Raw genomic sequence first — 20866 nt, 5'->3', positions numbered from 1 at the left:
TCCCAAATTCCTCCTGCAAAGCACAGCCAGCAGTTCTTAGGATTTTTGGTTCTTACACTACAAAGTTTGCACCCACTGAGAGCCAGCCCTGGGCTCTTTGTGTGTCACCACAGAAACCCAAAATCTGGCTCTGGAACTGGGTCAGTCCCACCCTGAATCCCAAATCCACAGGGGTCCAAAATGCTCTCACCTGTCCTTAAAAAACCTCCGGAAACCAAAGGCCACCAACTTGAGCAGCGCCTCGAACACAAAGACAATGGTGAACACGTAGTTGCAGTACTTGAGGGCTTCATCCAGGGACTGGAAAGAGAAATCCCAGTTAGGCCAGCCCAGTTATCCCTTCCTAGAGCCCCACAGGGAGGAGGGTGAGAGGAGCACAGACATTTCAGGAATAAAGTCATAAAGGCTGGTGGGGCTCACTAAATCAGCCAGCAGAACTCAAATAAAGGCTCAGCCCCTGAGTCAAACAAAACCCTCCAAGATTAGTTCTGCTAAATATGTCAGGGTCAAGCTCAGTGCACCAATTGTTCAGTCTGGGCCAGACAGGAAAAAATTCACCCCTTCCCCATCTCCTGAAGATTCCTTGGTCTGAAGCAGCCAGCCTTGGGGAGGAGAAAAGCCTTGATGGATCATTTCTTGATTCCAGCCCTCGGGAAAAAAAGGCTTTGCTTCAAAAGCTGAAGAAAATAAATAAACCCTGGAGATGGATGAAACCTTTCTTTGTTGAAAAATGGGGCATCTCCAGAGCTGGGCAAAGCGTGTCCATATTTGGTGCAACGTTGCCGCTGTCCACGGAGCCGCCCTCGGAAGTCAGGAATCCACATGTTTATACTGGGGGATGATGAGTGTTTATAATGGATTTCATTGGAGCTGGGGGCCAACAATAGCAAAGGAATCTTGTGGGGCCTTAAAATAGACATTTGGAGGGGGAAGCAGCTCTTGGGGTGGGGAGGGATTGGGGGACAGGAGGGAGGGAAGGGGGTTGAATTTAATGCAGCGCAGGGCTCTGAATTTCCAGTAAAAAATAGGAATTGTGAGCATCAAACCAGACAAAATTGGAAATAAATGCAAGAGAGGAGGCTGCAGGAAACCCCAGGGCACAGGAAAGCTGTTTTTGTCCCCTCTGTGTGATGCTGACCCCACACACAGTGAGGTCACCAGGGCATGGCCATGCCCTGATTTTTGGGAATGAGAGCTGGAAGTTTCTTAGGTGTTGGCATCAATTCCTCTTTTTGTTCCAGTACCTAAAATAAAATGGCAGCTTAAAAAACACAATTTCCTGTTCCATCCAAAGCCTGAGCCTGACTTCTGCCATCGTTGGTGGCAGTTTGCATTTGGATTTGCAACTCTGTGTTAATTGAATGTAAACCAAGAGTAAATAAAACCTAATCTGGATAAACAACATTTCCATGGGAAACAAAGGAATTACCCTGGTGTAAAAAACACACACACACACATTACCCTCTGGCTCAGCATCCAGGAGGCATTTGCAGGTTACCATGGGATGCTGGAAAAGTAAATGCTGAGCCAGAGCTTCATAAATGATAAGGAAATGGAAAATTTATAAATTGATATAAATTTATCTGTCAGCCCCTATGATTCATGTCAAAGGTGTTCTGAGGAGAGAATGATTTTATAATGCATTAAAAAGTGAGGATTGTACTTTTAAATTGGTTTATTTGGAATTCATTGAGGAAAATAAATGCTCTGCATGCCTTAACTCCGAGTTTATATCTGTTAATGGAATGTTCTAAAACTCTGGACTGCTTTCCAGTGTGAGGCTCAGTCACAGGTTTGGGATCAGGGGAGGAAATATTTGGATTGGTCTTTTCCTGGTAAAAGCTTAATTCACTCTCCATTAGCTGGGAGTGTTTTACCCACAGCAGGGAAATGAAGGATTTGTCTGAGGCAGTGAATCCCAAATGGCAGAGCTGGATCAGAATGCTGAGGCTGCCCAAAAACTGGGGATGCCTCTTTGGGGCTACCTAAAAACAGAGGCCAGACCAAATTAAGGGATTAAAAATGTTTCTATTTATTGAAGGGCCTTCAGGTACATTTAGGGCAGACAAAGGCTACACCCAAAAATGGACCACGGGCCATGGGTTTTCACACTTTAATGAGTTTGGTCCATTTGCATATTGGGGGTTAATGTTCCAATTACAGCTTCGGGTAATGAAGTCATTGACCCCGAGTTTGCTCCCCCCAAACTCACTTTAGTTTACATTTCTGGCCCCTGAGGCAGTGAGATGTCCTTGACTGCCAGACCTGGAGAGGAATTGTTGTGTCTGCCCAGAATGGGATAGCAGCAGCTCACACTGTGTGTGGAGTTTGGAGTTACACCCTGAAGAATCACAAATATAAATCCTGCAAAGCACAGCCAACAATTCTTAGGATTTTTTTTTCCATGGAAAACATAAAATCCAAACCCCTCAAGCACCACTGGGAAGGACCCCATGGCCAACCTGCTCCCGGGGGAGCTGTGCTGGGGGCAGCCCCTACCTTGGGCTGGTTGTAGTGCTCCATGGACATGGTGATGACGTTGACGCCGATGATGAAGGTGATGAAGAGGTCGAGGTAGTGGCTGGTGCACAGGCTGTGGATGTACCTCCTGGCCGGCGAGTAGTCGGCGTAGTAGGGCCTGCGCTGGGCTTCTGTGGGGACACAGGGGACAGCCGTGAGCCACGGGGCCGCGGGGCTGCCGGCCACCGGCACGGGGCCTGGGGCTCACCTGCACACCGGGTGGAGAACGGGGGTGGACAAAACATGGGGAGGGGCTGAGTGATTCCTGAGTGATCCCTGAGTGATTCCTGTGTGATCCCTGAGTGAGTGATCCCTGATGAATGATCCCTGAGTGATCCCTGAGTGATCCCTGAGTGATCCCTGTGTGATCCCTGAGTGATCCATGATGAATGATCCCTGAGTGATCCCTGAGTGATCCCTGAGTGATCCCTGAGTGAGTGATCCCTGATGAATGATCCCTGAGTGATCCCTGAGTGATTCTTGTGTGATCCCTGAATGATCCCTGAGTGATCCCTGATGAATGATCCCTGAGTGATCCCTGAGTGATCCCTGTGTAATTCCTGAGTGATCCCTAAGTGATCCATTATGAAAGATCCCTGAGTGATCCCTGATGAATGATCCCTGAGTGATCCCTGTGTAATTCCTGAGTGATCCCTGAGTGATCCATGATGAATGATCCCTGAGTGATCCCTAAGTGATCCCTGTGTAATTCCTGAGTGATCCCTGAGTGAGCCATGATGAATGATCCCTGAGTGATCCCTGAGTGATCCATGATGAGTGATCCCTGAGTTATCCCTGAGCAATACATGATGAATGATTCCTGAGTGATCCAAGTGATCCCTGAGTGATCCCTGTGCAATTCCTGAGTGATCCCTGTGTGATCCATGATGAATGATCCCTGTGTGATCCCTGTGTGATCCCTGTGTAATTTCTGTACAATTCCTGTGTAATTCCTGAGTGATCCCTGTGTCATCCCTGTGTGATCCCTGTGTGATTCCTGTGTGATCCCTGAGTGATCCCTGTGTAATTATTGAGTGATCCCTGTGTGATTCCTGAGTGATCCCTGTGTAATTATTGAGTGATTCCTCTGTGATCCCTGTGTGATCCCTGAGTGATCCCTGAGTGACCCCTGAGTGATCCCTGAGTGATCCCTGAGTGATCCCTGTGTGATTCCTGAGTGATCCCTGTGTAATTCCTGTGTGATCCCTGTGTGATCCCTGTGTGATCCCTGAGTGATCCCTGAGTGATCCCTGTGCAATCCCTGTGCGATCCCTGTGTGATTCCTGTGTGATCCCTGTGTGATCCCTGAGTGATTCCTGTGTGATCCCTGTGCAATCCCTGTGTGATCCCTGTGCGATCCCTGAGTGATCCCTGAGTGACCCTGCCTCCCACCACAGCGCAGCGGGGTTTTTGGGACGAGCAGAGCCTGGTGCCAGCCCAGGTCCGTCCCTCTGTCCCGCGGGCTCCTCCTGGCACGGGGAGCAGGGCAGGAGCAGGATGGGCACGGGAGCCGAAGCCCAGGGAGCAGCTCCCACCCCAGCCAAGCTGCAGCAGGGCGAAGCTCGGGGCAGCACCCATCTCTCCCAGTCCTGCAGCTGCCAGGAACATTCCCGCTGGGAGGAGAACCTGCCCCGAGCTCCAGGAGGTTTTTTGGGACCTTTGGAAGGAAAAGCAGCAGGGCATTCCTGAGGGATGGGAGCACACAGGACACAGCCACAAAGCGCTTGGCTCAGCAGGACAACCAGCACAAGCTCCTCTGGAAAAAGAAATATGAATTTATATTTATAAAATAGATAATTCAACAATATAATCTAGGGCTCAGGGCATGGATGCATCTAAAACTGTGTACATGAATTTTATAGCTCTGCCTCTGGTCGTGATTCCTCCTTTTTTTTGTTTTTTTTCTCTCTTCAAAATATGGAAATTTCTGCCTGTGACCAAATTCCTGGGAGTGTTGCAAGGAGAATGTTTGGACCCCAGGACTGCATTTACTGCCTGTGCCTCTCTCCAATGGAAGTGTGACCACAGGGATGGCTGTGGGCACTCAAATTCCTTTCAAACTGCAGCAATGTAAATATTCCGAGTTTACACAAGGCCAAGGCAGCATTACTGCGGATTTTACAAGTGGGAGAGACACTGAGGTCACACCAAGTCAGAGCAGGATTGTTCTCCACAGAGAGAGGATTTTGCAAATATTTCAGCAAATTCAGCTTTCAGTGCGTGAAGAGCTCAGAAAAAGTTGCTTCACCTTGACAATAAAGAGGGAAATCAGTTCAGAAGCACTCGGTGCCTGCCTGAAATCCATCTCCCACTCCTTCATCCTGCTAATACCTTTCAGATGGAAGGACTCTTGAAACGTGGGAGGGTTTTTTTTGTTTTTATTTTGGTGCAAATGATGCCAGATCAGAATCCAAACCCTTACAATTAATTGGATAAAGGGAAACAGAATCTGCAGCTCTCTTTCAAGTACATTTTTTTTCCCCCTGGTAGTTAAAAGTACAGTGGAGGCATTTGAAAAACATTTCCTTCTGACCAGGGTCACCAAGGTTTTTTTTTTTTTGCTCTGCTAAGGGGTGTGGAAAAACAAGATGAAAGCAACCAGAGTTGTTTTTGAATACATTTTTTTTCCTGTTGCTTTCATGTGCCTTAATCCTACAAGTCATCTTGGACTGCTGAGGATGTCTGTGCTACTGAGCTCAGCCTGCCTGAAAAATAACAATAAAACCATTGCAGTATAATATTTATTTCAGCCTGCACGATGTGCTTTCATGTGTTTTCAGGATTACAACATCCTTGTCCATTTTTTTTTTTTTAATTATTTGTAGGGAAATGTCTTCTTGGGAGTGCAAATAACTCCTTGGGAGGTCTGAGAATACCCTGAATAGTTAAGTGTTATATTAAGGGAATTTTTATTAATGATGAATGGTTGATTAATGGATTACAGGAGACGAGGCAGTACATAAGGAAAAGAGGTTGCAGGTGGTTTTAACCACCCCTCACCTGCCCAAACGCCTGATTTATTCACCATTCAGCAGAAGATCAGGCATTTATTCTGTTTTATCAGCGAATAATTATAATTATATATTCATTAATAATAATTATAACTTATAATTACAGCAGGAGAAGCACAAGAAGACATTTTCCACTGACTCAGGCACTGAGCTGAAAACCTCCTCAATTCCCTGGCAGCATCAGAACTCCTCCTGCCCATGGGCTGGAGAGGAAAAAACCAAGGAGGAAGCAGCCAGACCCAGAGGTGGCTCTGTCCTACAGCACTCAGGTCTCTCTCAGCCCTGCCCAAAAAATTCCTGCTGGGAAAACTTAGGACAGGCTTAACCAAGACTTAGGACAGGCTTAACCCGAGGGAGCTCTGGGTGAAGCCTGGCTCCTTTAGGATGCACGAAGCCCGAGTTAGGCACAGGAGGGGAGCTCCAGCAGGGGGAAAACATCCAAGGGCAGCTGGCACGGAGGGGACAGGGGTGACAAAAACCACATGCAGCAGGGCCGTGCTCGGGGGGACCCCATGCAATGTCCACTCGAGGAGATGCTGCCCGTGCCAGGCTGGCAGAGGGAGCTGGGATGTGCCCAGAGGGAGCAGGGATGAGCCCAGGGATGTGCCCAGAGGGAGCCAGGATGTGCCTGAGGAGTTGGGATATGCCTGGAGAGAGCAGGAATGTGCCCAGGGATGTGCCCAGAGAGAGCAGGAATGTGCCCAGGGATGTGCCCAGGGATGTGCCCAGAGAGAGCAGGAATGAGCCCAGGGATGTGCCCAGAGGAAGCCAAGATGTGCCTGAGGAGTTGGGATATGCCTGGAGAGAGCAGGGATGTGCCCAGAGGGAGCTGGAATGTGCCCAGGGATGTACCGAGGGAGCCAGGATGTGCTCAGGGATTTTCCCAGGGATGTGCCCAGGGATGTGCCCAGGGAGCTGGGATGTGGCTGGAGGGAGCTGGGACGTGCTCAGGGATGTGCCCAGGGATTTGCCCAGGGCCATGGCCAGGGATTTGCCTGAAGGGAGCTGGAATGTGCCCAGGGATGTACCAAGGGAGTCGGGATGTGCTCAGGGATGTGCCCAGGGATGTGCCCAGAGAGCTGGGATGTGCCTGGAGGGAGCTGGGACATGCCCAGGGCCTGCCCAAGGAGTTGGGATGTGCCCAGGGAACCAGGATGTGGCTGGAGAGGGCTGGGATGTGCCCAGGGCCATGCCAGGGATGTGCCCAGGGATTTACCTGAAGGGAGCTGGAATGTGCCCAGGGCTGTGCCTGGAGGGAGCTGGGATGTGCCCAGGAATTTGCCCAGGGATGTGCCCAAGGATTTGCCCAGGGATGTGCCCAGGGAGCCGGGATGTGCCTGGAGGGAGCTGGGACGTGCCCAGGGATTTTCCCAGGGCTGTGCCCAGGGCTGTGCCCACAGAGCTGGGCTGGGCAGCGATCCGGGCGGGCAGGGGGCTGCAGCAGGGTGGGGGCAGAGGCAGAGCAGCCCCTCCCAGCTCCCAGCCCCAGCTCTGCCATTCCCCAGCCCTGCAGGAAGTTTTACCTTTCTTGGCAGCACAGCAAAGAGCTCTGGGCTCCTCCCAGTTCACATTTTTATCTCTTAGGGGCAATTTTATGCCCCCAAATTGTGTTGAGGGCTCACTGCACACCCCCCCACTGCTGTGGTGGCAGCGGAGCCCTGGGGTCTGTGGGAGAAGCTGGGTGAGGAGGATTCTGCTCCCCAGGATCCACTGCCAACCCCAGCAGCAAAACACAACCTGTGCTGGGGGTCTCAGGGAAAATGGGGTTTGGGATGAGACTGGCACCAGCCAGCTGGCAGATTTCTGTCCCCATGGCGTGGTTTGGGTTGGGAGGGACCTCAAAGCCCACCCAGTGCCACCCTGCCATGGCAGGGACACCTCCCACTGTGCCAGGCTGCTCCAAACCCCATCCAGCCTGGCCTTGGGCACTGCCAGGGATCCAGGGGCAGCTCCAGCTGCTCTGGGAATCCCATCCCAGCCCTTTTCCAGCCTCCCAGGGAGGAATTCCTTCCCCATATCCCAGAACCCTGTCCCCTCTGGCAGTGGAAAGCCATTCCCCTTGTCCTGGCACTCCGTGCCCTGTAAATGCTCTCTCTCCATCAAACACAGACAAGTTTCCCTTCAGCTGCTGGTTTGAACTGGTGGAAATGCAGGAGGGGAAAAAAAGCAACCATCAAACAGATGAAAAAAGGAAAATCCCAGGAAAATCCTTTCCTCCTCCTGCTTTTAGATGCTGGCTAATACTCGAATTTCACCTCTCTGCAGAGTATTTCAACTTTGCTTGTGGTTCTGCTGACATGGAAATTAATGAAGCCCCATCCTCCCGTGGCTTAAAAGCATTTTTAGTTGGCATTACAATTCCCAGCCCCAGCTCCTCCATTACAATGCTCTGCATGAAACATTAGAAAGCCCTAATGGGGTTATTCATGCCTGGAACAGAGCAGCTCTGTACCTGAAGCTGCCTGGAAAAACAAGCAGCAGGCTTGGAGAATTCCCTGCTTGGAAACTCTGAACGCTCAGGGATGCAGCACCCCAAAATTTTAGTTCCAGCTCGAGTGATTCTGCTGGATACAGAGAGGGTTGTGGCACGGAGAGGCTGTTTAAATTGAAATATCACCACGTGGCACCCACTAGAGAAAGGTTTGCAGTGGCTCCTTTGAAAGGCACCTCTGCTGGGGCTTCAATTTTCCCTCATCCTTCCACAATTCCCAGCTCTGGTGGGAAAAGCCTTGGAGGAACAGATTTGTGGCCACTCCCCTCTCATAGAGCTGAAATCAGGAAAAAGTATTTCTGAATTCCCAATTTTTGGGGTCTTCCCCACGGAAAGGCACTCTGCTCCCAGCTGGAGCTGTGATTCCCAGCTTTTCCAGCTTTTCCTGCTCTGCTTTCAGCCCCCAGTGTCACCCAGAGCCTCCTGCAGCCTTTGAAGCCCAGAGCTGGCAGATCCAGGAGGGCTGGATTTGGATGCCACAGGCAGAGCAAATCCACGTGTTTTTAATGAAAACCTTCAGTCTGGGCAGGCTGCTTTGGGTCTGTGTCTTCTGAGAAGCTCATTAAAAGGCTGAGAGCAGCAGGATTGTTAAATTCCACTTGGATGTAATGGATGGAGCAGGGACAGCGTCAGGAAAAATATTCTGGTTTATCTTGAATTTTTTTTTTTCCTTCACATAAAAAAGTTCACTGAGCAGTTCTGCCTTCAAAACCACATCAAATGCATTTCTCAGTGTCCTCACCCCCTGCCCTCTGCTCTTCTTGAGCAGAGGGAACCTGCTGCCAATCCCTGCAGCAAAACGGGATTGAAGGAATGGGAAAAGAAGAAATGGTTTGGAAAGATCTGAGCTGGTGACAGCAGAGAATTGGGCTCAGAGGAACCATTCTGCTGAAAAATCACCCCAAAGCAGGTGATGACTCCCCATCCCACCTGAGAAGGAGCTGGGTCCTGTGCAGGGCTGTGTCCTGCATGGAGCAATCCCTCTGCCAGGCTCCAAATCCTGGATCCAGCCTGGGATTGGCACCCAGATCACCCAGCTGAGGTTTAACCCATGCCAGGGCTGTGCTCTCCATGAAACAATCCCTGTGCCAGGCTCCAAATCCTGGATCCAGCCTGGGACTGGTACCCAGGAGCACCCAGCTGAGGTTTGACCCACTCCCAGAATTGTATTTTCCACAGAACAATCCCTCTGCTGAGCTCCAAATCCTGGATCCAGCCTGGGATTGGCACCCAGATCACTCAGCTGAGGTTTGACCCACTCCCAGAATTGTATTTTCCACAGAACAATCCCTCTGCTGAGCTCCAAATCCTGGATCCAGCCTGGGATTGGCACCCAGATCACTCAGCTGAGGTTTAACCCATGCCAGGGCTGTGTTCTCCATGGAGCAATCCCTCTGCTGGGTTCCCAGATCCCAAATCCTGGATCCAGCCTGGGATTGGCACCCAGATCACTCAGCTGAGGTTTAACCCATGCCAGGGCTGTGTTCTCCATAGATCAATCCCTCTGCTGGGTTCCCAGATCCCAAATCCTGGATCCAGCCTGGGATTGGTACCCAGGAGCACCCAGCTGAGGCTTAACCCATGCCAGGGCTGTGCTCTCCATGAAACAATCCCTCTGCCAGGCTCCAAATCCTGGTTCCAGACAGGAACTGGCACCCAGATCACCCCCCAGCTAAGGTTTAACCCATTCCCAGAATTGTATTTTCCACAGAACTATCCATGTGCCGGGCTCCAAATCCTGGATCCAGCCTGGGATTGGCTCCCAGATCACCCAGCTGAGGTTTAGCCCATTCCCAGCCCCAAGCCCAGCCTGCCACAGCTCCGTGGTCACTTTTGTGTGTGCAGGAAGGGACAGATCCCCCAGCCCTCAACCCCCAGGGGACATCACAGACAGGGGACAGGACAGACAGACAAGGTGCCAGGCAGACAGCAAGCCCAGAGGGTGCACTGGGGCCGAGGCTGGATTTTCCTCCTGTAAAAACACAAATTTTCCCTCCTCTCCTGGTCTGGCAATGCTGGGAATGCTGGCCGAGGTAAAAGCAGGGATCTCTGAGCTTTCCCACACTGCTCCCTCCTCTCCCTGGGGTGAGCAGGGTGCTCCACGGGGGTGACACAGAGTGCTGGGACACATGGAAGCAGTGGAAGGGACACTTGGAAGCAGGGGAAGCTGCCAGCTGCTGTCACCATGCAGATCCCACAGATCCACGAGCACACACACGCTGCCCACAGTCACAGCTCGCATCTTTCTGAGTCTGCCACGGTTTTTTCATCAAATCCATTAGTCACCTAAACCACCCAGGAGGTTCAAACCCCTCCCAGTCTATAGAAAAAAAAAAAAAAGAATCCTTTGGAATGGAAACAGCCAGTTTCCCAAATATGTAGCAGATTATTTGGGTTCACCTTGTTAAAAGCTCCAGTTTGGATGCCAAGCTGTCCTTGCAGGCAGAGCCAGACAGTTTCGGGGAACCTTCTGGAAGCCCAGCACATGGCCAAATGTTTTTCTCTTCTCAGCTGCTCTACTGACTTGATCCCCTTCCAGAAATCTGTCCTCCTCCCTGTGTGCTCTCCACGAAATGTTACAACCCTCATCTGTGCAATGGCTGGGCTGAAATAGCTCCTTGGAGGTGGTGGAGAAAGAGGGACAATGTCACCGTGTCCATCACGTTGACAGGGACTGGCTCTTTCTGGTGTCTGAGCTGTGGAGTCACAGCCAGGCTTTAACAGGATTTATTTCCTAATCAGGAGCTGAGCTGTGCCTCCATGTGCCTTCTCTAAGGATGCTTAAAATTGCTTTTTTTTTTTTTAATTTCATATAAACTTCGGGTTTATCCGAATGCCTTTTAGGTCAGCACATCGGGGTAGAAGCTGCACAAGGAGGACCCCTGGGACCCTAAAACTGATTGTCCTCCCTGTGCTGGAAATGCTGCATTCAGTATTTCCACCCTCACACTCCCAAAGCAAAATGGGAAAAGGGGAAGAAGGAAATTGCACTTGAACTCTTGGAAATCTCTGGAGAGACTCTCTGAGCTGGATTTCATTTTGAGCCAGCGCTGAACTCACAGCTGGCCAAAATCAAAAGGGCTTGGCCCTCCCTGTGGTGTCATTAAGGTCCTGTGGGGACAGCAGTGCCACCATTCAGTGCTGAGGTGTCCCCTGGAGCACCAGAGGAGCAGGAGAGGGACACAGCTCCTGCCCCAGGCCTGGGGGAAGCAGGGAATGGGATGGGATTTCTCCAGCACAGCCTTGGAGCTGGGCCGCTTTTCCAGCTGGAAGGGGACATCCATGGCTTGATGGAACACAAGGAATCTGTCACAACATTGGGTCCTTCCAGCAGATGACACGGCCAGGCAGAGTCACAGCGCTGCTGCAAGCAGGCAGGGCCAGAAAAGCTGGGCCTGGCCTCTGGCTGAGCTCAGCTTTGAGCTCAGCTTTGAGCTCGGTGGCCAAGCCAGGTTTGCTCAGCCCTCAAAAACGCCTGGCGGGCTCTCCCTGCTCACTGAAGCTTCTGGGAAAGCTGGGGCTGCTTTCCTGGCAGTTCTCCTGGGAATACCCTCCCAGGGGAGGTGGGAATGGACAGGTTTGGGGCAGGAAAGGAGCAAAGGCTCAGGTGGTTTTGGGGTTTGATGGTTCCTATGAGATCCACTGAGGACGTTTTGGCTAAAGGCCTTTTTTGGCTAAAGGCCTTTTTTGGCTAAAGGCCCTTTTCGACTAATGGCCCTGCCCCTGGCCAGTGTTCCAAGGACAAAACAGTCCCAGGACTGAGTCCCAGCCTGGAATGGGACGAGCACCTCGTGTCATGGACATGTTCCCAAGAGGACTTCTCCCTGCAGCCCCACGCTGGGGTCCCGTGCTGTCCCCAGGCCGTGGCCCTGCCCATGCCCCCATGCAGTGGCTGTGGCATGCGGGGCCATGCTCCAGGGCTCCCAGACAGCATCAGCCCTGGTCCAGCTGAGAAAAGAGCTCCCAAATCCAGCCCCACCGCCATCCTCAGGTGCAGGCGGCGCGTTGAGGCACGGGGGAGCCTCGGGGTGGCCTCCAGGCACAGGGAAGCTGCTGACCCCCGTGTCCCTCGTGGCCTTGCAGAGAGGACTCTGCTGGAGGAGCATGTCCCCCCTCAGCCAGGTGAACAAACAGGTGACATTTCCCACCAGGACAATCCCAAGGCGTCACCAGCCCGAGCCTTAAGGCACCGCCGGAGAGGTAAGGATGCAACGCAACCTCGTGAACCCCAACAAAAAACAAACAAAAAAAAACCCCAAAACAACCAAAAACCGGAAGTCTTGCTTTGGGAGCAGGCAGGGCTCAGAAAGATTTTGGTTTGTAAGGCACTCTACCGACCAGACAGGTACATCTCCTTACTCCTGCGCTTTTTCTCCAGGCGGCGCAGCCGCTTCTCCTCCCGGCGCCGCGCCTCCTCTGCCTCCTGGTGCTGCCGGCACTTGTGGAAGTTCTCCACCACCACCCCCACGAACATGTTGAGCACGAAGAAGCTGACGATGAGCAGGAAGGAGATGAAGTAGAGCAGCATCCAAGGGTTGTGGTTCTGGATGGGCTGGGGGGAGAGAAAAACGAGGGAGAAGCGGCACAGATTGGGTGGGTTAAGTCAGTTTTTTTTGAGCAACAAGTTGTGTGGGGAGGAGGGGAGGATGGGAGGAGGATTTTCCCAAAGTATTTTCCTCTCATTCACCTTCTCACTGACTAGAATTTTACAGTTTGGTGCAAAACCCACCCAAAACTGCCGTACAGGATTTGATTATTTCGGCATTTATTTCACACAGCTTCAGCTAAATCTCAGTGGATGAGCATCATTCCACCAGCAAGATTGTTTCAGCTAAAGATAGGCTCCAGATTTTTAATTTTTCAGATGTGGGCTCCTGCTTAATGTTTCTCAGTTGCTACCAGATCTTCAGGAGTGGGGGAAATGAAGTCCAAAGTGTTACTGTGGCTCTGGGTGGGTCCTACTCATGCGAGACTCAACTTCCCACGGAAAATGCCACGAAACTCACAAACTGGATGCCTTTTCCACAACATTCCTGGTGGTTTCCCATCCTCAAGCACCCTCACTTTAATTCATTCTACATCCCCTGGTGAAGGACACATCAGAGCTTGTCCTACATGGGAAGCATCTCCAAAAAATGGAAAAGCATCTCCAAAAAATGGAAAACCCAGCAGCTCAATGAGCAGAATGGAACCTCAAGGAGGTTCTAGAGGTCTTCTGCTTCCTGGGATTTCAAAAACCCCGGAGTGGCCAGGCCTGAGGCTGGAGAGAGGAGCACAGCTGGGCTCTGCAGCACAGGTACCTGTTGGTCAATGCCCACGGCGTCCAGCCCGTCGTACATGATGTTCACCCAGCCGTCCTTGGAGGAGAGGACAAACAGGGACATCAGGGCCTGCAAAACCAACAGAAGGGGTTGGTCCTGCCTTTCAGCCCCCAGAGAAGGAGCTCCCACCTCCTCCTATGGCCTGGCCTGCTTTTCAGCCGTATAAAGCACTTTATTTTCTTTGCAAACAGGACAGCAAAAAACCTAAAGAATCAAAGGGGCACTTGAGGGATTGCATGCCAAAGAAGTGGCTTAAGGACAACACTCCTAAAACCAAGGAATTGTACAACCACAGCAAGAGATCAAGAGTTGATCTGATCCATATTTACACATTTAGGGTAAAAGACAGAGATTTCCAGCTAAAATCATAGAATGACCAAGGATGGAAAAGGCCACAAAGATCACCGAGTGCAAATATTAATCCACTGTCAGATGACTGCAACATCAATTTTGGAAACTTCCTATGATGGAGGCTCCACAGCCTCCTAAAACCACACATTTCAAGTGTCCATCCATGAAAAGCTGGCACAGAAAACCCCTGCAGGGAGGACTTTACCTGCCCCAAATTGTCGAAGTTGTACTTCCTCCGGACCCATTTGTAGTGAGCGTTGGTGCAGTCAGCCTTCGTGGTGATGTTTTTGACATCAGGGCCATCACAGTAGTAGAACTTGCCTTTAAAAAGCTGCATTTGAGAACACAAATTAAAAAAAAAAATTGGACAAAAAATAAGCAGCTTTGAAAAGTCTGTTCTCTGATTTATCTTCCTGCAGTAATGTTCATCAGGAAGGGCTGACTGTTCTCCTAATCCTGAGATCCTTGCTGGGAGCAGTGGCCAACCCCACCCTGGATCATTTCTCCTAAAGCCTGGCTCTTCTGCCCAAACTGAAATCTTCCTTTGGAGGCATTTCAGCTCATTATTTCCACCTCAACCCCAGCGGGTGAGAAAAGCAGCTTCTCTTTCACAGCAGTCACTCACAGGGGAGGGAAATACTTTACCTGGACCCCTAAAATACCAAAGATAATGAAGAAAGCACAGCAGATGAGAACAATATTCCCAATAGGCCTCAAGGAAGAGATCAAGGTTTCCACCACCAGCTTCAGACCTGGGGCTCTGCTGATGACTCTGGAAAAAATTAGACAAGACAACAAAACTTTTAAGTTTTATGCATGTCTTGTTATCACCCAGCTGCTTCTCCTCTGCTCTCTGGGGCTGGCACAACCCTCCTCTACCTGCAGACAGGGATTTCTTCAGACAACCAGAACATTCCCAATCCCATCAGATGGAATTCAAACAGGGACAGGGGGGCAGAGTGAGGAGGGGAAACTCTCTGTGGGCAGCATATCCCAGTGTGGGAGGTTTGTACCTCACTCCAGGAGCCTGATCCCCCCAAGGGCTCTGATCCCAGCACAGGGACACAGGCAGGACCCTCCTTCCTCTCCCAACACGTGAACATCTTCCCAGTGGGCCTGGAGAGCGCGTCTGGTGCTCCTCCTGCAGCAGTGGCCATGACAACTTTGCAAACAGAGTCATTCCAATTTGTTCCCTAATTAGTTCCTGAACTGGCTCTTGGCTAGCAGAGCCTGTGATCAGCAGCTGCACAGCCAAAGGGTCAGTGGGGAGCAGATTCCTGGTGTGCTCTGAGGCAGGTTTGGGGTGTCAGGAGGAGCAGGAGTGTTGTTTTCCTGGAGGAGAGCCTGGGGAATGCACTGCCCTCCCTGGGGCTGTGGCCGTGGGACCAGCCCAGCCGAAATTCCCTGGGGAAGGGCCAGGTGGGAGTTCTGCCTGAAAAGCATCAAAGTTGATTTTAGGATGGGCTTGTAGAGGGTGAGTCCTTGCAGGGAGCTGCAGCTCACATGGACAGTGATGCCTTGTGCCTGCCAAGCCCAGAGAAAACGTTCTGTGCTGCAGCATTTCCACAGGGTCTTGTTTGAGAGAAATCACGTGGAGACTGAACTGCACCTCCAAAGTGTTGGGAATGGTCCCTGGAGCCACCCTGTGCTCAGTGAGGCCGTGGTGAGAGGTGATGAATTCCTTCCTATTCATAGGATCTGGCCTAGTTATTCTCAAAGACCAATTCCTCTTCCCCCCCTTCCCTTTCCTGAGAACTCCCTGTGCCCTGAATCCTGTTCCCACTTCTGTGGGTCACACATGGTGACTTGTCCAGGGTGTCCTGGCGAGCCAGAATCACAGATTTTCCGGTCACTAAGGTGACACAGAGCACAAAGAGCTGTTGTTCTTGTGGTCTAAAAGGTTCCCTCTTCCTATCACTCACACAAGCATGGCTTTGTCCCAGAAAGTTTCCAGGTTTTTGGAGGTGACTGTCTCATTCCCCTGAAACTTCAGAAAAAAAAAAAAAGGCTCCTGTTTCTTGCCAAGCAGGATGAAACCAGAACAGCAGCTGATCCAAATTCCCCCCCAAAGCATTATCCCTCTTTATTGTTTAATCATAACCAAAATACAAATTATCTTTACTCCTGTTCTCAAACACTGGAAGCTCTGCTGAGGGAGGAGCTGCTGTGCAGGGATGTTTGGCAGGGTCAGGAGAGCAGGGAGGGATGCTGGAGTTTATCAAATCCTCAGAAGGATGCTGGAGCTTGTCAAATCCTCATCAGCACCTGTTCAACTGCAAATCCCTCTTTGCTGGGGAATGCCTGGGAGGTTGTGCAGTTGAAGAAGGATTTGGGAAGAGTGATTTGGGAAGGGCTGATGAAACTGCAGCGTGGAGGAGGCTCTGACTGCCCTCACTCTGGATTCTGACAGCACCCCTCACTCCAAACTCCAGCCGTGTGTGTCCGAGCTGGAGAAGGTGAATTGGAATTCCTTTCACTGTTTTTAGTTTCTCACCGAGTTTAGAGATCCCCAAAGATGTTTCTACCCATGTTGTATTTCAATTTTTCGAGCTATTAAGCAGGACCTCGTGTATTTCCCAAACTCTCTGATTTATCAGCCCGTACCGGAGAGGTCTCAGGGTCCGCAGGAGCCTCAACACACGAAGGACTCCCAGGATTTTGGCTCCTCCTGCTGATGCCATGGACACAATGATGTCAATGATGGAGACAAAGACCAGCACTCCGTCCAGGACGTTCCAGCTGCTCTGCAGGTACGTGTTCTCCCCAGAGAAAAAGCCAAGAGCTACCACCTGCAGCCAGGAGAGGGGAGATGTTGGAATCTTCACCCAGATCGTAAGTCTGGTCTTTGCCAGAATTTGCTCTGGGCCATGGGATGAAGCTCTAATTACCTTAACCATCATTTCAGCCACGAAGATGGCAGTGAAGATGTAATTAGAGACACTTAGGAATATCCTTTCCTGCAAAACACAGAACAACGAAGAGACACAAGTTAGAAACCCAACATTGATCTTGTAGGGTCTGGTGCTGAGGGGATGAAGATGTGGATGGGGGATGGAGGAGGGAAAAGCCTCTCACCGTGCTCAGGGGGTCGATGTCGGGTCTCTCCAGAGCTATGGTGATGCAGTTGAGGAAGATGAAGACCAGCACCACGTGGTCAAACATTTTGTGGGCAATGACCTTCTGGCACATCACTCGGAACCTGGAGAAAGGTGGGCAAAGCAGATCCTTCAGAAGTTTGGATCAGGATTAAAAAAACCCTCCCGCTGATGTGCCACCAGCAGCAGCCCAGGTGGTGAGGCAGCATCTCCACAGGCTTCAGCCTATCATTAATTATTTATTATTACTAATACTGGCTAAACCACTGACAGCAATGGGGTGAACCATGCCCACACCAAAGGAAAACTTCACCTCACAATCAGGAACGGGATTTCTAAAGCTCTGAGGGATTTTTTCCCCAAGGGGAGACTGGCTACGAATGCAATATTCCATTACCTCAAACACCTGCTGGGCTGGAATTCCACTGGAATTTCTTACCTGTTCTGTGGGGAGAACAAGTAGAGGGACCAGTCCTCGTGAGTCTTGCACCACTGGGGTTTGTAGGGCTCCAGGGCTTTGCGGATCCGGTAGCAATAACTCTGGATAAAAAAGAAGGAACGCCTTTTCTTCCTCTTTTATTTTCCTGCCTCTTCAACTTTCACAGTGTTTTTGTGGAAGGAGGGGGCAGGAAATGGCTTTTTATTGTGCCTGTAGGCGGTCACAGCTTTTGGGACAGAGCTGTGGTGGCCATTATCACATTTGTCTGAGAAAATAAGGGGAAAAGGGGTGGAAAAAGGGAAGAGATGGATAGGATAAAGCAAGACTTCTGGGAAGGTGTCATTTTGAGACACAACTCTTTGTGCCAAACCCAAAAAGGCCTCAGGCAGCCAAAAAATTAAGTGGAAAACACGTCTTTTTAGGCTTTTAAGCTTTCATGACACCAAACAGCTCCTGTGAGTAAAGCCATTCACCTGTTGTGTCTGCAGCTCATTCTGGAGGAGGACAATCCAAATCGGCCCAAAAATGAGGCATTTTTGGGAAAAAAAGGGACGTTTTGCCTCATGGGAATGTCACAGGCCTAAAAAGACCTCTTCAAAAAGGGATTTTTCAGGAAGCCAAGCCCAGCTCACCATTCCCAACCCCAGCCTTGAGTCGACAACACCTTTCCACGTCAGATTTCCGCCCATCCTTTTCGGAATGGAAAACCCGCTGGGAAACCTCAAGACTCACATCCTCCACGTCGTCCTCGTAGTCCAGCGCGTCCTCCTTGTGCCCGTCCACCCTGAGGAAGAACTCGGCGGGGCCGTGGCCGGTCTTGCCGTTGCAGCCGCGGAGCTCGGCGGGGCCGAGGCCGAGCTGGCGCACCGAGGGCACCCGCAGCAGCTCGGGCAGCTCCAGGGATTCCGCCCGGCGCGGCGGCGAGGGCCGGCTCGGCGTGCTGGACTTGGCGTCGTCCGAGTCGTCGTCCGTGCTGCCTTTGCCCTCTCCGGAGAGCAGCGATTCCCGCTCTCCGGACTGGTTCTTCTTCTTGAGGCTGGGCGCCCTGCCCAGGCTGTTCCAGCTGGAGCGGCGGCTGCCCCAGGTGCTGCTGGTGGCCCAGTTGGCGCAGGGGGAGCTGCGGAGGCTGGACTGGGAGAGGAGGGAGGGAGGGAAGGGTTGTTGGCAGGAGGAAGACAAAAGGTTGGGGAGTTTTGCCCCAGTTGGTGAAAGCGGCGGCCTCCCCTTCCTGCCTTGGTTTAGCGTTGCCCTGATTTTTAGAAGTTTTATAGTTCTTTTGAAGCGTTTTAAAGTTCTTTGAAAAGTCCTCCGTGCCTTCTGATGTTCACAGATTTCTACCGGAGTTCTCACACTCCTTGCAGGGGGAGGGAGGAGACACGGCTAAAAATTCTTGGGGAGCGTTTAAATTAGGAAAAACATCTGCCTAAAGGAAATATCAACGCTCATTTAGCTTCCCTTAGACTTTGCAGAGCTGCTCCAGTGACTTTGCCATCAGATTAATTGCTAAATTAACTGGATCCTTCCATTGTGGAGGCTGTTCATGTAAATAATGATTGTTTTGCATTCTTCTTTGTGGGAGGAGAGAATTGATGGCCTGTTGGTTTGACCAGTGTGGTTGGAGAGGTGGCAATTCCATCCTCCAATCCACGGTCATTTTTGGAACTCTATCTATTGCAAGGTCAGAAATAAAATTTGCTCTTTTTCTCTTTTGAACTTACCAAGCTTCTGTGTACTCATTTTGTGTCCGATACCAACAGTTCAGGTTGTTAATCTGAGGATTCTTGGCTAGTGTGTTAATTAATGTGACGCTTCCAAGGCAAAAGAAAAAGAGGGAAATCCCCAATATCTATAAGTTTTTACATCCCTGTTTAGGTTGTTAATTTGAGGTTTCTTGGCTAGTGCACTAATTCATGTGGTGGGTTTACCTGCTTCCAAGCAAAAGAAAAAGAGGGAAATTCCCAACATCTAAAAACTCATACATTTTTAAATGTTTGCTCATGAAGGAGTATCAACTTTCTCAGTATTTAACAGATCGTTAATTCTCAAAGATAATTATTAATTTTTTTTTTTGTCAAACACAGAATAAACTGCCAGCAGCTTCTCTCAAAGCATCACTTCTGTGCTGCAAAGCCAGCACAGCACCACTCTGATTCCAGCTTTGAGAGGGGAGCACCCGGCCAAGGCCACACTGAAGGTGGTCCTGGACCACACCTGGAGCACAGCCACCACCCCTCCATCCTGGTGACTCCCTGGTAACACCAACTCCCCATTAAAATAAACCCAAAGATATCAGTAAGTGGCATTTTGCTGAACTTTGCTCACGTTCTGGTAGTTTCAGCTCACAACTTCTCCGCCTTCCAAAGGGAACGTGCCTCACCCAAGTGCCTGGTGGGAATCGTGCCCCTCTTTCCTCACTTTCCTCCCATTTTCTGGGTGAGGCAGTGGAGTGAATGCTCCTCCTCCACAAATTTCAGTGCGTGTTGGCACACTGGGGCAGGTACCAGGCAATTCCCAGGATGAGAAATTTTAAGGTCAGCGTGAAAACTCCTTTTCCCTCCACGGCTTCCTCCCAGCACAAACCAAGGCAAACTTTCCTCCTCCTCCTCCTCCTTGCTGGAGAGCTCTCCCCAGCCTGCTTCATCTGCCTCTGGCTGGTGGCACTGCCACGCTCCCCGAGAGGGATTGGAAGGATGAACATCCCTGTCCAGCAGCTCGCAGTGCCACGAAAGCCCAAGGCAAACAGCAGCCAGCTCTGTTTTCTTTTCTAAGCCTTTAGGTTGACTGAGCAGCTTAGCAAGGGGGGTGGTGGCAGCGCCTGGCCGTGAGGTGCCTTCACGGTCTGCTGGCCTGATTGGAACGTGATCTCGCAGCTCTGGAGCACAGTGGGATGGACAAGCAGCAGCAGAAATCCACCCTGCCTGGTGCCTCTGCTCCCTGTGTGCCCAGAGCCGCCCTCCCAGCAGCTGGCATCACATCCTGGCATCAGGTGAATGCCACAACCTCCTAAGGGGCCTTGGGGAACTCGGTGCCTTCCAAAGGGATTGTGGAATTATGGAATGGCTGGGCTTGGAGGGGACCTTGAAGGGACCTCATTCCAAAGCCCCTCATCCCTTGTTCCCTCGATTTCCCCTCCAGCAGGGCTGCAGGGCTGACACCAGAGCTCAAGGGAAAATGCTTCATTCCCCTGACAGTGTAAATTCAAGATACAACCCCCAGGCACCAGGGGGCTGCAGGTCTCATCCTCACAGAACAGCTGACAGCTTCTCCAAGACATCCCAAATGGCAGGCGTGCCTGGAAAAGATCCCTGCTGCTCCTCTGAGGGGCCGGGGGCAGCTGGACTTGTTCATGGCTCTCCAGTGAGGTGGCTTGGCAAGGCCTTCCAGGGAAGCAGGAAAAGGCTGGATCCTGCCACATCCCTGTTTTCCCTTTCCACCTCACTGTTCTGCTGCCACTGCCCTGCCCCAGCAGGCACACCCCAGCTCTCTTCTCCTCCTGCTTTTCTACACATTTCCCACCTCCACCACCCTCCTTTTCATTTTCCATCAATGCCCGTCCCAAAAGTCTCACACGACCCTAAGCTGGGCTCAGCTGGTGCTGCTAACACCAAACTTGTGGGATCAACCCCTGCAAGGGCCAC

At 51.2% G+C, this 20866-nt stretch overlaps 1 protein-coding gene across 2 annotated transcripts in view; it reads right to left on the bottom strand.

Annotated features, from left to right (window-relative positions):
• CACNA1H (calcium voltage-gated channel subunit alpha1 H) overlaps positions 1 to 20866 on the bottom strand; it is a 163572-nt gene that overhangs the window by 22270 nt on the left and 120436 nt on the right. For both annotated transcript variants that reach the window (XM_085592084.1, XM_085592085.1), the window contains 11 exons: positions 17961 to 18359; positions 17229 to 17329; positions 16770 to 16893; positions 16583 to 16651; positions 16299 to 16483; positions 14340 to 14466; positions 13900 to 14025; positions 13323 to 13412; positions 12382 to 12574; positions 2500 to 2651; positions 191 to 300 (listed from right to left, as the gene is read on the bottom strand). In XM_085592084.1, coding sequence (XP_085448210.1) covers positions 191 to 300; positions 2500 to 2651; positions 12382 to 12574; positions 13323 to 13412; positions 13900 to 14025; positions 14340 to 14466; positions 16299 to 16483; positions 16583 to 16651; positions 16770 to 16893; positions 17229 to 17329; positions 17961 to 18359 — 1676 coding nt within the window. The remainder of the gene's footprint in view (positions 1 to 190; positions 301 to 2499; positions 2652 to 12381; positions 12575 to 13322; positions 13413 to 13899; positions 14026 to 14339; positions 14467 to 16298; positions 16484 to 16582; positions 16652 to 16769; positions 16894 to 17228; positions 17330 to 17960; positions 18360 to 20866) is intronic.

Source organism: Lonchura striata, chromosome 14, assembly GCF_050655825.1.
Source record: "Lonchura striata isolate lonStrDom1 chromosome 14, ASM5065582v1, whole genome shotgun sequence".
Lineage (NCBI taxonomy): Eukaryota > Metazoa > Chordata > Aves > Passeriformes > Estrildidae > Lonchura > Lonchura striata.
Note: the sequence above shows the minus strand (reverse complement) of the source record. Positions and strands in the feature narration are given on the sequence as shown.